General features: G+C 38.9%; 1 protein-coding gene across 1 annotated transcript in view; it reads right to left on the reverse strand.

Moving 5' to 3' along the window:
• The window catches only part of LOC133632134 (extracellular matrix organizing protein FRAS1-like), a 232,969-nt gene that overhangs the window by 1,798 nt on the left and 215,573 nt on the right, over window positions 1-15,598 (reverse strand). The window contains exons 66-73 of the mRNA XM_062024375.1: window positions 8,533-8,683; window positions 8,348-8,455; window positions 8,115-8,274; window positions 5,596-5,712; window positions 5,353-5,519; window positions 5,087-5,292; window positions 2,654-2,800; window positions 1-2,433 (exon numbers count right to left, since the gene is read on the reverse strand). The exon at window positions 1-2,433 is cut by the window's left edge and continues 1,798 nt beyond it. Coding sequence (XP_061880359.1) covers window positions 1,876-2,433; window positions 2,654-2,800; window positions 5,087-5,292; window positions 5,353-5,519; window positions 5,596-5,712; window positions 8,115-8,274; window positions 8,348-8,455; window positions 8,533-8,683 — 1,614 coding nt within the window. The 3' untranslated portion in view covers window positions 1-1,875. The remainder of the gene's footprint in view (window positions 2,434-2,653; window positions 2,801-5,086; window positions 5,293-5,352; window positions 5,520-5,595; window positions 5,713-8,114; window positions 8,275-8,347; window positions 8,456-8,532; window positions 8,684-15,598) is intronic.

Raw genomic sequence — 15,598 nt, forward strand, 5'->3', positions numbered from 1 at the left:
TTTGGCGCCAACTTAGAAGTATGCTAACTTTTCCTGTAACATCATGCTAATGTTTTATGCTAGCATCTAGCTAATTCTGGATGTGTAACCTTAAAACCCGTGGATTTTGAGACTTAGCGCCGTCTTAAGAGTATGCTAAATTTTTCTGCGTTAGCATGTTAATGTTTCTTGCTAGCCTTTTAGCTACTTTTGTGTGTTTAACCTTAAAAATCATGGCTTTTGATAGTTGGCGCCATCTTAGAAATTTGCAGATTTTTCCTGTGTCATCATGTTAACATTAGCATGGTAACGTTTTATGCTAGCATATTTGCTAATTGTATCCATTTGAACCAAAAACTCATGGCTTTTGATACTTGGTAACATTTTAAAAGTATGTTGAATTTTTCTCCATTCTCATGCTCACGATGGCATGCTATCGTTTTATGCTAACATTTTAGCAAATTGTGTTTGTTTGAACCTAAAAATGATGGCTCTGGACATATGGCGCCATCTTTGAAGTATGCTAATTTTTTTATGTCATCATGATAACTTTTATGCTGGCATTTTCGCAAATGTTGTATGTTTAACCTTAACAATTATAATTATATGTTAGCATGCTAACATAATATGCTAGCATGCTTGCTAATTCTATTCGTTTAAACCAAAAAAAAATCATGGCTTTTGATACTTGGTACCATCTTAAAAGTATGTTGACTTTTCATGCTCACGTTAGCATGCTATCGCTTTATGCTAGCATTTTAGCAAATTGTATTTGTTCGAACCTTAAAGAAAAAATCATGGTTTTGGATGTTTGCCGCCATTTGTAGAAGTATCCTGACCTTTTCTAGGTTATCATGCTAATGTTTGTTGCTAACATTTTAGCTATTTTTATTTTTTTTGCTTAAACTTAACAATCATGGCTTTCAAATACCTGGGACCGTCTTAAAAGAGCGCTAAGTTTTCCTACGTCATCGTGCTAATGTTAGCAGGCTAATGTTTTATGCTAGCATTTTAGCAAATTGTATTTGTTCCAACCTTTAAAAATCATGGTTTTGGATGTTTGGCGCCATTTTAGAAGTATCCTGACCTTTCCTAGGTTATCAAGCTAAAGTTAGCATGCTAATGTTTGTTGCTAACATTTTAGCTTTTTTTTTTGCTTAAACTTAACAATCATGGCTTTCAAATACCTGGGACCGTCTTAAAAGAGCGCTAACTTTTCCTACGTCATCGTGCTAATGTTAGCAGGCTAATGTTTTATGCTAGCATTTTAGCAAATTGTATTTGTTTGAACCTTTAAAAAGCATGGTTTTGCATGTTTGCCGCCATTTTAGAAGTATCCTGACCTTTCCCAGGTTATCATGCTAATGTTAGCATGCTAATGTTTGTTGCTAACATTTTAGCAATATTTTTTTTTGCTTGAACTTAATCATGGCTTTCAAATACCTGGGACCGTCTTAAAAGAGCGCTAACTTTTCCTACGTCATCGTGCTAATGTTAGCATGCTAACGTATTATGCTAGCATTTTAGCTCATTTGCATCATGTAAAGCCACAATTAATTGGTTTTGGGACATGTCGCCATCTTGCAAGTATGCTAACTCTTCCCATTATAACAAGCTAACGTTAGCGCGCTAAGGTTGCATGCTAGCCTTTTAGATTGAACGACGCCCATTCAAATTGTTGAAATAACTTTCTAGTGCTCTTTAGAATGTGAAGAAGGGAAGGAAGGTTTGAAGAGGAGTTGTTGTGGTGTGGACTCGGCCCAAACGTGCGCGGGTGTAGAAAAGTGGAAGCGTGTTAGTGTGAGGTAGCTCGGTGGTGACGCTGCCTTGCTCATCTGCAACTTCCCTTCTTTGGGAGCGGTATAAAAAGAAGTAAGAAAATAGAACGTGGGCGGGTCACACCTCGGTGCCGTCATGGAGGTTGTTGTGAAGCTTGACCTCCAGGTTGACCTCTTTGACCTTGCCGACCTGCTGGTGGCGGTGGAGCACGTTGACGTTGGTGACGGTGCAGCTGCTGAACTTCTTCTCCACACACCTGTCCAAGCACACCTGCACCTTGGTGTTGAGGGGGTAGTCCTCCTGCGCCCCCTTGCTAGTTGCCGAGCGGCGTTGGTGGCGGCGGAACAGGAAGCAGGACGCCAGCAGGACCAGGACCAGCAGGGCCAGGGCGGCCACCCCCCCGCCCACCGAGCTGCCCACCCGGGCGGTGAAGGCACCGGCCGGGGCGGCGCTCGCCAGGCGCAGCGACTTCATGTTGGTGCCGTTCTTCACCTGGTCGCCCTCGTTGTCGTAGATGAGCGACTCGTCCAGCGCCAGGTGCCCGCTGACCTCCGCCAGGTCCCGCTGGGGGCGAGCGAGCGGGGAGGTGAGAGAGCGGCGGATCCTGGGCCCGGAGCGCGACTCGGGACCGATGACGTAGATGACCTGCAGGTACCACTGATGCCCCGCCTCCACCTGCCAGGAGGACCACAATCAACAACTTTTTCTTCTGTTCATTTTTGTTCAAATTAATTAATTTAAAACATTTTTTTTATTAGAAGCCATTTTGTTCCATTCCAAGGATTCATCCAAACAATACCCTGCAACAATCACTTTGAATGGAGACTGGATTCTGAATGGACTCGTCACCACAGGGTGCCCACAGACTCCGCCCCCCTGGTGAAGCTCCTCCCACCTTGTACAGGGCGTCCACCTTCATGACGAAGCCGTCCACGCCCGGCATGGCGGACACGGAACTCAAGTCGCCAACGTCAGACGCAAAGTTGGCCTCGAAGGGAACGTCGTGGAAATATTCATGACAAACATCTGGTTGCTTGCGGTCCTGCACACATCATGGAGGGGGGGGAGGGGGGGGAGGGGGGGGGGGGAGGGGGAGGAGGAGGAGGGGGAGGGGGGGAGGAGGAGGAGGGGGAGGAGAAAAAAAAGAAAATTGAGAAGAAGAAAAAGAAGAAAAATGAGAAGAAGAAGAAAAAAAAGAAGAAGAAGAAAAGTGAAAAGAAGAAGATAAAGAAGGAGATGAAAAAAAATAGGAGAAAAAGGAGAAGAAGAAGAACAAGAAGAAGGAGAAGAATAAAAAGAAGGAGAAAAAGGAGAAGAAGAAGAAGAACAAGAACAAGAAGAAGATGAAGAAGGAGAAGAAGAAGAAGAAAAAGAAGAAGAAAAAGAAGAAGAAAAAAAGACAAAAAGAAGAAGACAAAGAAGGAGAAGAAGAAAAAGAAGAAGAAAAATGAGAAGAAGAAGATGAAGAAGGAGAAGAAGAAGAAGAAAAAGAAGGAGAAAAAGGAGAAGAAGAACAAGAAGAAGAAGAAGAAGAAGAAGAAGGAGAAGAACAATAAGAACAAGAAGAAAAAGGAGAAAAAGAAAAAGAAGAAGAAGAAAAAGAAAAAGAAGAAGAAAAAGAAGAAGAAGATGAAGAAGGAGAAGGAGAAGAAGAAGAAAAATAAGGAGAAAAAGGAGAAGAAGAAGAACAAGAAGAATAAAAAGAAAAATAAGAAGAAAAATGAGAAGAAGATGAAGGAGAAGAAGAAGAAGAAAAAGAAGGAGAAAAAGGAGAAGAAGAAGAACAAGAAGAAGAAGGAGAAAAAGAAGAAGAAGAAGAAGAAAAAGAAAAAAGAAGAAAAAGAAGAAAAAGAAAAAGAAGAAGAAAAAGAAGAAGGAGAAGAAGAACAAGAAGAAGAAGAAGAAAAAGAAAAAGAAGAAGAAGAAGAAAAATGAGAAGAAGATGAAGAAGGAGAAGAAGAAGAAAAAGGAGAAAAAGGAGAAGAAGAAGAAGAAAAAGAAAAAGAAGAAGAAAAATGAAAAGAAGAAGATGAAGGAGAAGAAAAAGATGAAGGAGAAGAAGAAGAAAAAGAAGAACAAGGAGAAGAAGAAGAAGAAGAAGAAGAAAAATGAGAAGAAGAAGATGAAGAAGGAGAAGAAGAAGAAAAAGAAAAAGAAGAAGAAAAAGGAGAAGAAAAAGGAGAAGAAGAAGAATTAAGTAAAATATGTAAGCAAGCAATTAAGTTAGTACATAAGAAAGTAAGTCATTAAGTAAGTATAAGTAGTTAAGTAAGTAAGTAGGTAAGACAGTAAATAAACAACCAAGTATAAGTAAGTAAGTAAATAGGAAGTAAAAGTAATTAAGTATGTATAAGCAAGTAAGTCATTAGGTAAGTAAACAGGTAATTAGGTAAGTAATTGAGTAATTAAGTAAATACAAAATTAAATAAGAAATAAGTAATTCGGTACTTAAGTAAATAAGCAATGAAGTAACTAAATAGGTAATTAGGTAAGTAAGTAATTAGGTAATTAAGTAAATAAGACAGTAAGCAAGTAATTAAGTAAATAAGAAAGTAAATAAGAAATTAGGTAATGAAGCAACTAAATAAGCAATGAAGTAAATAAGTAAGTGAATAGGTAAATAAGAAAGTAAGTAATTAGGTAATAAAGTAAGTCATTAAGTAAATAAGTAACTAATAAAGTAATGAAGTAAGTAACTAATAAAGTAAAGAAATAAGTAACTAATAAAGTAATGAAGTAAGTAACTAATAAAGTAATAGAGTAATAAAGTAAGTAACTAATAAAGTAATGAAGTAACTAATAAAGTAATAAAGTAACTAAGTACCAGAACAAGGAAGCGGTGTTTGAGGTTCTTGCTGTTCTGGATGCATCCGTACTGACTAATAAAGTAATGAAGTAACTAATAAAGTAATAGAGTAATAAAGTAACTAAGTACCAGAACAAGGAAGCGGTGTTTGAGGTTCTTGCTGTTCTGGATGCATCCGTACTGACTAATAAAGTAATGAAGTAACTAATAAAGTAATAGAGTAACTAATAAAGTAATAGAGTAATAAAGTAACTAAGTACCAGAACGAGGAAGCGGTGTTTGAGGTTCTTGCTGTTCTGGATGCATCCGTACTGACTAATAAAGTAATGAAGTAACTAATAAAGTAATAGAGTAACTAATAAAGTAATAGAGTAATAAAGTATCTAAGTACCAGAACGAGGAAGCGGTGTTTGAGGTTCTTGCTGTTCTGGATGCATCCATACTGACTAATAAAGTAATGAAGTAACTAATAAAGTAATAGAGTAACTAATAAAGTAATAGAGTAATAAAGTAACTAAGTACCAGAACGAGGAAGCGGTGTTTGAGGTTCTTGCTGTTCTGGATGCATCCGTACTGCGGGCCCTCGTTGTAGAGAGTCCCTGTGGGGTCGAAGAACGGAACGTAGCCGTCCTTGCCGGTGCACAGGTAGACCTTCTCCAGCTGGAGTCTGTAGGCCGCGTTCAGGTTCTGGTCAGGGTTCCACAGCACACGGCCGTACAGAGTCTGACCTGCACAGAAGGATTGTTACAGAGCCATCATGGACAAAACCAGGGCCAGGTCTTTGGTACCCATGGAGAAGGCGCCCTTGTAGTCCATCTCGGCCATGGAGACGTCAGCGGAGGCCGGGTCCATGGTGAAGACCTTCTCGTTGTTGCACAGCTGGAACTCCGTGTTCAGGCTGTAGACCACGGGCACGGGACGGTTGGTCTGCTGGAAGGCGATGGGCACCAGGAACCTGACAGGGAAAAGCACAACACAGACCATGAGGCAGTCAGAGAGCTGAAAGGACCATGTTTTATGAAGAAGCGGACTTCTCGGGAGCGTGAGCCGTGCAGGACAGAGGTTTGTCTCCAGGATCCATCCATGGCTGAGTGGGCTGGACCGTGCACGGGATCAACAAGACCGTGTACTCTCCAGAGTAGTCCTTCCTGTTGGAGACCACAACATTCAGATCTTCATCAATCACAGTCAACCTTTCTGGAACACTTTGGGGAAGAACCCTTATTGAGTCCCAGACCAGGTGCATAAAGACATGCTTAGAACCCTAACTCAAACTTAACTCCAAACATAACCAAACCCTAACCAAAATCTAACCCAAAGTTGACCAAAAAACCTAACCCAAACTTAATTCCAACCTACCCCAAACATAACCAAACCCTAACCCAAATTTAGCTCCAACCTAACCCAAACTTTACCAAAAACCTAACACAAACTTAACCCAAATTTACCCGAACATAACTGAAACCTTACCCAAACTAAACTCAAACCTGCCCCAAACCTAACCCAAACTTTACCAAAAGGGTTAACCCTAACCCTAACCCCAACCCTAACCCTAACCCAAACTTAAGCACAAACTTAACCCAAATTTACCCGAAACATAACCAAAACCTAACCCAAACCTTACCCAAATTTAAGCCAACTTCACCTGGAACTTAACCCAAACCTAAAATAAACATACATAAACTTAACCTAAACCTAACCCAAATTTCACCCAGACTTTAGCCCACACCTAACCCAAACTTGACCCAAATCGACCCTAAAATTAACCCAAACCTAACATACACCTAACCCAAACATGACCTTAACCTACTTTAAACTTACCTAGAACCTAACCTGAACATTACCCAAACTTGACCAAGAAACCTAACCCAAACTTAAACACAAACTTAACCCAAATGTACCCAAACCTTCCCCAAATTTAACCGAAACTTAACCAAAACCTAACCCAAACTTTACCCAAATTTACACCAAAGTTAACCCAACTTCACCCAGAACTTAACCCAGAACTTAACCCAAACCTAAAATAAACTTAACATACATAAACTTAACCTAAACCTAATCCATACCTAAACCAAGTTTTACCCGGACTTTAGCCCACACCTATCCCAAATCAACCCTAAAATTAACCCTAAACTACACCTAACCCAAACATAACCTTAACCTACCCTAAACGTAACTCAAACTTAACACAAATTTTAACCTAAACCTACCTCAAACCTAACCCAAATTTAACCAAAACTTAACCAAACCTAACCCAAATTTACGCCAAAGTTAACCCAACTTCACCCGGAACTTAACCCAAACCTAAAATAAACTTAACATACATAAACTTAACTTAAACCTAACCCAAATTTCACCCAGACTTTAGCCCACACCTAACCAAAACCGACCCTAAAATTAACCCAAACCTAACCTACACCTAACCCAAACATAACCTTAACCTACCCTAAACTTAACAGGAACCTAACCTGAACCTTACCCAAACTTTACCAAGAAACCTAACCCAAACTTAAACACAAACTTACCCAAACTTTCCCCACATTTAACCAAAACTTAACCAAAACCTAACCCAAAATGAACCCAAATTTACCCAAACCTTCCCCACATTTAACCAAAACTTAACCAAAACCTAACCCAAACTTTACCCAAATTTACGCCAAACTTAACCCAACTTCACCCGGAACTTAACCCAAACCTAAAATAAAACTTAACATAGATAAACTTAACCTAAACCTAATCCATACCTAAACCAAGTTTTACCCGGACTTTAGCCCACACCTATCCCAAATCAACCCTAAAATTAACTCTAAACTACACCTAACCCAAACATAACCTTAACCTACCCTAAACGTAACTCAAAATTAACCCAAATATACACCAAACTTAACCCAAATTTTAACCTAAACCTACCTCAAACCTAACCCAAATTTAACCAAAACTTAACCAAACCTAACCCAAATTTACGCCAAAGTTAACCCAACTTCACCCGGAACTTAACCCAAACCTAAAATAAACTTAACATAATAAACTTAACCTAAACCTAACCCAAATTTCACCCAGACTTTAGCCCACACCTAACCTAAAATTAACCCAAACCTAACCTACACCTAACCCAAACATAACCTTAACCTACCCTAAACTTAACAGGAACCTAACCTGAACCTTACCCAAACTTTACCAAGAAACCTAATCCAAACTTAAACACAAACTTACTCAAACTTTCCCCACATTTAACTGAAACTTAACCAAAACCTAACCCAAAATTAACCCAAATTTACCCAAACCTTCCCCACATTTAACCAAAACTTAACCAAAACCTAACCCAAACTTTACCCAAATTTACGCCAAAGTTAACCCAACTTCACCCAGAACTTAACCCAAACCTAAAATAAACTTAACATACATAAACTTAACCCAAACCTAACCCAAATGTCACCCAGACTTTAGCCCACACCTAACCCAAACCGACCCTAAACCTAACCTACACCTAACCCAAACATAACCTTAACCTACCCTAAACCTAACCTGAACTTATAAACCTAACCCAGACCTGCTGTAGGAGCTGGTGGCCCTCCACAGCTGGTAGGGCGAGTCAAAGGTCTGTGCGCTCCACAGCAGTTGGATGTCAAAGTCCATGCCTCCAAGGTGGTCTGGAGCCAGAAGGTGGGACTTGTGTCCAGGCAGGGTGTGATGGTCTGGGACAAACTGGCCTAAAAAGCGAGGTAAGACACAGAATGTCTTCACGGAGCAGAGAGGACTTGAAGTTGGACTTTGAGAAGTCACCTCTAAACTTGGCGTGCGTCTTAAAGTCGATGACCAGACGTCCGTCCTGGCGGATGTAGATCCTGATGATCTGCAGCCGGGCGGAGAGGACGCTGTCGGTCTGGATGCCTGCACACAGGGAAGGAGAGAGTCAGGATGCCAGCGAGAACCAGGACCAGGATCGGGACCGGGACCGGGACCAGGACCTGTCCTCCAGAGCACAGTGTCGTAGAAGAAGGAGAAGTCCATCTCGGTGTGATGCTCCAGAGAAGCCCAGCCTCTGGGCGCCGTCACGTAGATGTAGGACACGTAGAGCGGGACCTGGACCGTCAGGAAGGACTGAGCAGAGTCCCGCACCTGGAGGACAGACCACAACACAAGAAGACTGAAGTTCTCAACCAGGTGACTCTGATGTTAGGTACACCTGTGGAGTCATTTGACTAGAGATCATCAATAACAGATAGAACTGCCGCTAACGTGTCTTCTTGCTAGCTTAGCAGACAGATGGTGAGCCTTCTGAGAAACTTGACTAAAAAATAGCCAAAGTGGGTCAACATAACTTAGACAAAATAGCCAAAGTGGGTCAACATAACTTAGACAAAATAGCCAAAGTGGGTCAACATAACTTAGACAAAATAGCCAAAGTGGGTCAACATAACTTAGACAAAATAGCCAAAGTGGGTCAACATAACTTAGACAAAATAGCCAAAGTGGGTCAACATAACTTAGACAAAATACCCAAAGTGGGTCAACATAACTTAGACAAAATAGCCAAAGTGGGTCAACATAACTTAGACAAAATAGCCAAAGTGGGTCAACATAACTGAGACAAAATACCCAAAGTGGGTCAACATAACTGAGACAAAATACCCAAAGTGGGTCAACATAACTTGGACAAAATAGCCAAAATGGGTCAACATAACTTAGACAAAATAGCCAAAGTGGGTCAACATAACTTAGACAAAATACCCAAAGTGGGTCAACATAACTTAGACAAAATAGCCAAAGTGGGTCAACATAACTTAGACAAAATAGCCAAAGTGGGTCAACATAACTGAGACAAAATAGCCAAAGTGGGTCAACATAACTGAAACAAAATGACTTCTGTGTGACATTAAACATCAAACAAACGCACTAGCTTGTTGCTAATTTGACATGGCATATGCCATAGACATGCTACTGATTAGCATTAGTCATTTTACATGGCAATGTCAGCTCCTCCCAATGTGTTAGTGAAAACTACAAGCAATCAAACTGTGTAACAAGTACAATACTTACAGTATAAACACTTTGTAGGACTCAACAAAACACATTTCACTTAATAGCAAAGACAATTTACATCTACATTTACGTACTACACTTACGTACTACACTTACCTACTACACTTAAGTCTACATGTACGTACCACACTTAAGTCTACATGTACGTACTACACGTACGTCTACACGTACATACTACACTTAAGTCTACACTTATGTACTACACTTACGTACTACACTTACGGTACCTACTACACTCACTGTACTTCTACACTTACGTACTACACTTACGGTACGTACTACACTTACGTACTACACTTATGTTCTACACGTACGTACTACTCTTACGTACTACACTTACGTCTACACTTGTGTACTACACTTATGTATACACGTACGTACTACACTTACGTCTACACTTATGTACTACTCTTACGTACTAAACTTACATCTACACGTACGTCTACACTTAGGTCTACATGTACGTAATACACTTATGTCTACACTTAGGTCTACACATACCTACTACACTTACTGTACTTGTGCACTTACGTACTAAACTTACTTATTACACTTACGTTTACACTTACGTACTACACTTACGTCTACATGTACCTACTACACTTACGTCTACACTTATGTACTACACTTACGTACTACACTTATGTCTACACATACTGTACGTACTACACTTACGTACTATACTTACATCTACACTTATGTCTACACTTACATCTACGTTTACGTCTACACTTACGTACTACACTTACGTCTACATGTACCTACTACACTTACTTCTACACTTACGTACTGCACTTACGTCTACACATATGTACTACACTTACGTCTACACATATGTACTACACTTATGTCTACACTTACGTACTACATTTACGTCTACACTTACGTACTACACTTACATTTACACTTACGTACTACACTTACGTCTACATGTACCTACTACACTTACGTCTACACTTACGTACTACATTTACGTCTACACTTACGTACTACACTTACGTTTACACTTACGTACTACACTTGCGTCTACATGTACCTACTGCACTTACGTCTACACTTATGTACTACACTTACGTCCTACACTTAGGTCTACACATACTGTACGTACTACACTTACGTACTATACTTACATCTACACTTATGTCTACACTTACATCTACGTTTACGTGTACACTTACGTACTACACTTACATCTACATGTACCTACTACACTTACTTCTACACTTACGTCTACACATATGTACTACACTTACGTCTACACTTACGTACTACATTTACGTCTACACTTACGTACTACACTTACCTACTACATTTACGTCTACACTTACGTCTACACATATGTACTACACTTACGTCTACACTTACGTACTATATTTACGTCTACATTTACGTACTACACTTACCTACTACATTTACGTCTACACTTACGTATTACACTTACGTACTACACTTACGTACTACATTTACGTACTACATTTACTTCTACACTTACGTACTACACTTACATCTACATTTACGTCTACACTTACCTACTACACTTACGCACTACACTTACGTCTACACATATGTATTACACTTACGTACTACATTTACGTCTACACTTACCTACTACATTTACGTCTACACTTACATACTACACTTACGTCTACACTTACGTACTACATTTACGTCTACACTTACGTACTACACTTACCTACTACATTTACGTCTACACTTACGTACTACACTTACATCTACATGTACCTACTACATTTACGTCTACACTTACGTACTACACTTACGTCTACACATATGTACTACACTTACGTCTACACTTACATACTACATTTACGTCTACATTTACGTACTACACTTACCTACTACATTTACGTCTACACTTACGTACTACACTTACGTACTACATTTACGTACTACATTTACGTCTACACTTACGTACTACACTTACGTACTACATTTACGTACTACACTTACGTCTACACATATGTACTACACTTACGTCTACACTTACGTACTACACTTACATCTACACATATGTACTACACTTACGTCTACACTTACGTACTACATTTACGTCTACACTTACGTACACACTTACGTACTACACTTACGTCTACACGTACCTACTACACTTACTTCTACACTTACGTACTACACTTACGTCTACACATATGTACTACACTTACGTCTACACATATGTACTACACTTACGTCTACACTTACATCTACACATATGTACTACACTTACGTCTACACTTACGTACTACATTTACGTCTACACTTACGTACACACTTACGTACTACACTTACGTACTACACTTACGTCTACATGTACCTACTACACTTACTTCTACACTTACGTACTACACTTACGTCTACACATATGTACTACACTTACTTCTACACTTACGTACTACACTTACGTCTACACATATGTACTACACTTACGTCTACACTTACGTACTACACTTACCTACTACATTTACGTCTACACTTACGTACTACACTTACATCTACACATATGTACTACACTTACGTCTACACTTACGTACTACATTTACGTCTACACTTACGTACACACTTACGTACTACACTTACGTCTACATGTACCTACTACACTTACTTCTACACTTACGTACTACACTTACGTCTACACATATGTACTACACTTACGTCTACACTTACGTACTACATTTACGTCTACACTTACGTACTACACTTACCTAATACATTTACGTCTACACTTACGTACTACACTTACGTCTACACATATGTACTACACTTACGTCTACACTTACGTACTACATTTACGTCTACACGTACGTACACACTTACGTACTACACTTACGTCTACATGTACCTACTACACTTACTTCTACACTTACGTACTACACTTACGTCTACACATATGTACTACACTTACGTCTACACTTACGTACTACATTTACGTCTGCACTTACGTACTACACTTACCTACTACATTTACGTCTACACTTACGTACTACACTTACATCTACACATATGTACTACACTTACGTACTACATTTACGTCTACACTTACGTCTACATGTACCTACTACACTTACTTCTACACTTACGTACTACACTTACGTCTACACATATGTACTACACTTACGTCTACACTTGCGTACTACATTTACGTCTACACTTGCGTACTACATTTACGTCTACACTTACGTACTACACTTACCTACTACATTTACGTCTACACTTACGTCTACACATATGTACTACACTTATGTCTACACTTACGTACTATATTTACGTCTACATTTACGTACTACACTTACCTACTACATTTACGTCTACACTTACGTATTACACTTACGTACTACATTTACGTACTAGATTTACGTCTACACTTACGTACTACACTTACATCTACATGTACCTACTACACTTACGTACTACACTTACGTCTACACATATGTACTACACTTACGTACTACATTTACGTCTACACTTACGTACTACACTTACGTACTACACTTACGTCTACACTTACGTACTACATTTACGTCTACACTTACGTACTACACTTACCTACTACATTTACGTCTACACTTACGTATTACACTTACGTACTACACTTACGTACTACACTTACGTACTACATTTACGTACTACATTTACGTCTACACTTACGTACTATATTTACGTCTACATTTACGTACTACACTTACCTACTACATTTACGTCTACACTTACGTATTACACTTACGTACTACATTTACGTACTACATTTACGTCTACACTTACGTACTACACTTACATCTACATGTACCTACTACACTTACGTACTACACTTACGTCTACACATATGTACTACACTTACGTACTACATTTACGTCTACACTTACGTACTACACTTACCTACTACATTTACGTCTACACTTACGTACTACACTTACGTCTACATTTACGTCTACACTTACGTACTACACTTACCTACTACATTTACGTCTACACTTACGTACTACACTTACGTCTACACATATGTACTACACTTACGTCTACACTTACATACTACATTTACGTCTACATTTACGTACTACACTTACCTACTACATTTACGTCTACACTTACGTATTAAACTTACGTACTACACTTACGTACTACACTTACGTACTACATTTACGTACTACATTTACGTCTACACTTACGTACTACATTTACGTACTACATTTACGTCTACACTTACGTACTATATTTACGTCTACATTTACGTACTACACTTACCTACTACATTTACGTCTACACTTACGTATTACACTTACGTACTACACTTACGTACTACATTTACGTACTACATTTACGTCTACACTTACGCACTACACTTACATCTACATGTACCTACTACACTTACGTACTACACATACGTCTACACATATGTACTACACTTACGTACTACATTTACGTCTACACTTACGTACTACACTTACCTACTACATTTACGTCTACACTTACGTACTACACTTACGTCTACATTTACGTCTACACTTACGTACTACACTTACCTACTACATTTACGTCTACACTTACGTACTACACTTACGTCTACACATATGTACTACACTTACGTCTACACTTACATACTAAATTTACGTCTACATTTACGTACTACACTTACCTACTACATTTACGTCTACACTTACGTATTACACTTACGTACTACACTTACGTACTACACTTACGTACTACATTTACGTACTACATTTACGTCTACACTTACGTACTACACTTACATCTACATGTTGTATGCTTGCATGTTCGAAATAAACTCAAACTCAACTCAACTCAACATGTACCTACTACACTTACTTCTACACTTACGTACTACACTTACATCTACACATATGTACTACACTTACGTCTACACATATGTACTACACTTACGTCTACACTTACGTACTACACTTACATCTACACATATGTACTACACTTACGTATTACACTTACGTACTACACTTACGTACTACATTTACGTACTACATTTACGTCTACACTTACGTACTACACTTACATCTACATGTACCTACTACACTTACGTACTACACTTACGTCTACACATATGTACTACACTTACGTACTACATTTACGTCTACACTTACGTACTACACTTACCTACTACATTTACGTCTACACTTACGTACAACACTTACGTCTACATTTACGTCTACACTTACGTACTACACTTACGTCTACACATATGTACAACACTTACGTCTACACTTACATACTACATTTACGTCTACATTTACGTACTACACTTACCTACTACATTTACGTCTACACTTACGTATTACACTTACGTACTACACTTACGTACTACACTTACGTACTACATTTACGTCTACACTTACGTACTACACTTACATCTACATGTTGTATGCTTGCATGTTCGAAATAAACTCAAACTCAACTCAACTCAACATGTACCTACTACACTTACTTCTACACTTACGTCTACACATATGTACTACACTTACGTCTACACTTACGTACTACACTTACATCTACACATATGTACTACACTTACGTCTACACTTACGTACTACATTTACGTCTACACTTACGTACACACTTACGTACTACACTTACGTCTACATGTACCTACTACACTTACTTCTACACTTACGTACTACATTTACGTCTACACTTACGTACACACTTACGTACTACACTTACGTCTACATGTACCTACTACACTTACTTCTACACTTACGTACTACACTTACATCTACACATATGTACTACACTTACGTCTACACTTACGTACTACATTTACGTCTACACTTACGTACACACTTACGTACTACACTTACGTCTACATGTACCTACTACACTTACTTCTACACTTACGTACTACACTTACGTCTACACATATGTACTACACTTACGTCTACACTTACGTACTACATTTACGTCTACACTTACGTACTACACTTACCTAATACATTTACGTCTACACTT

The sequence above is a fragment of the Entelurus aequoreus genome, linkage group LG17 (genome assembly GCF_033978785.1).
Source record: "Entelurus aequoreus isolate RoL-2023_Sb linkage group LG17, RoL_Eaeq_v1.1, whole genome shotgun sequence".
NCBI lineage: Eukaryota > Metazoa > Chordata > Actinopteri > Syngnathiformes > Syngnathidae > Entelurus > Entelurus aequoreus.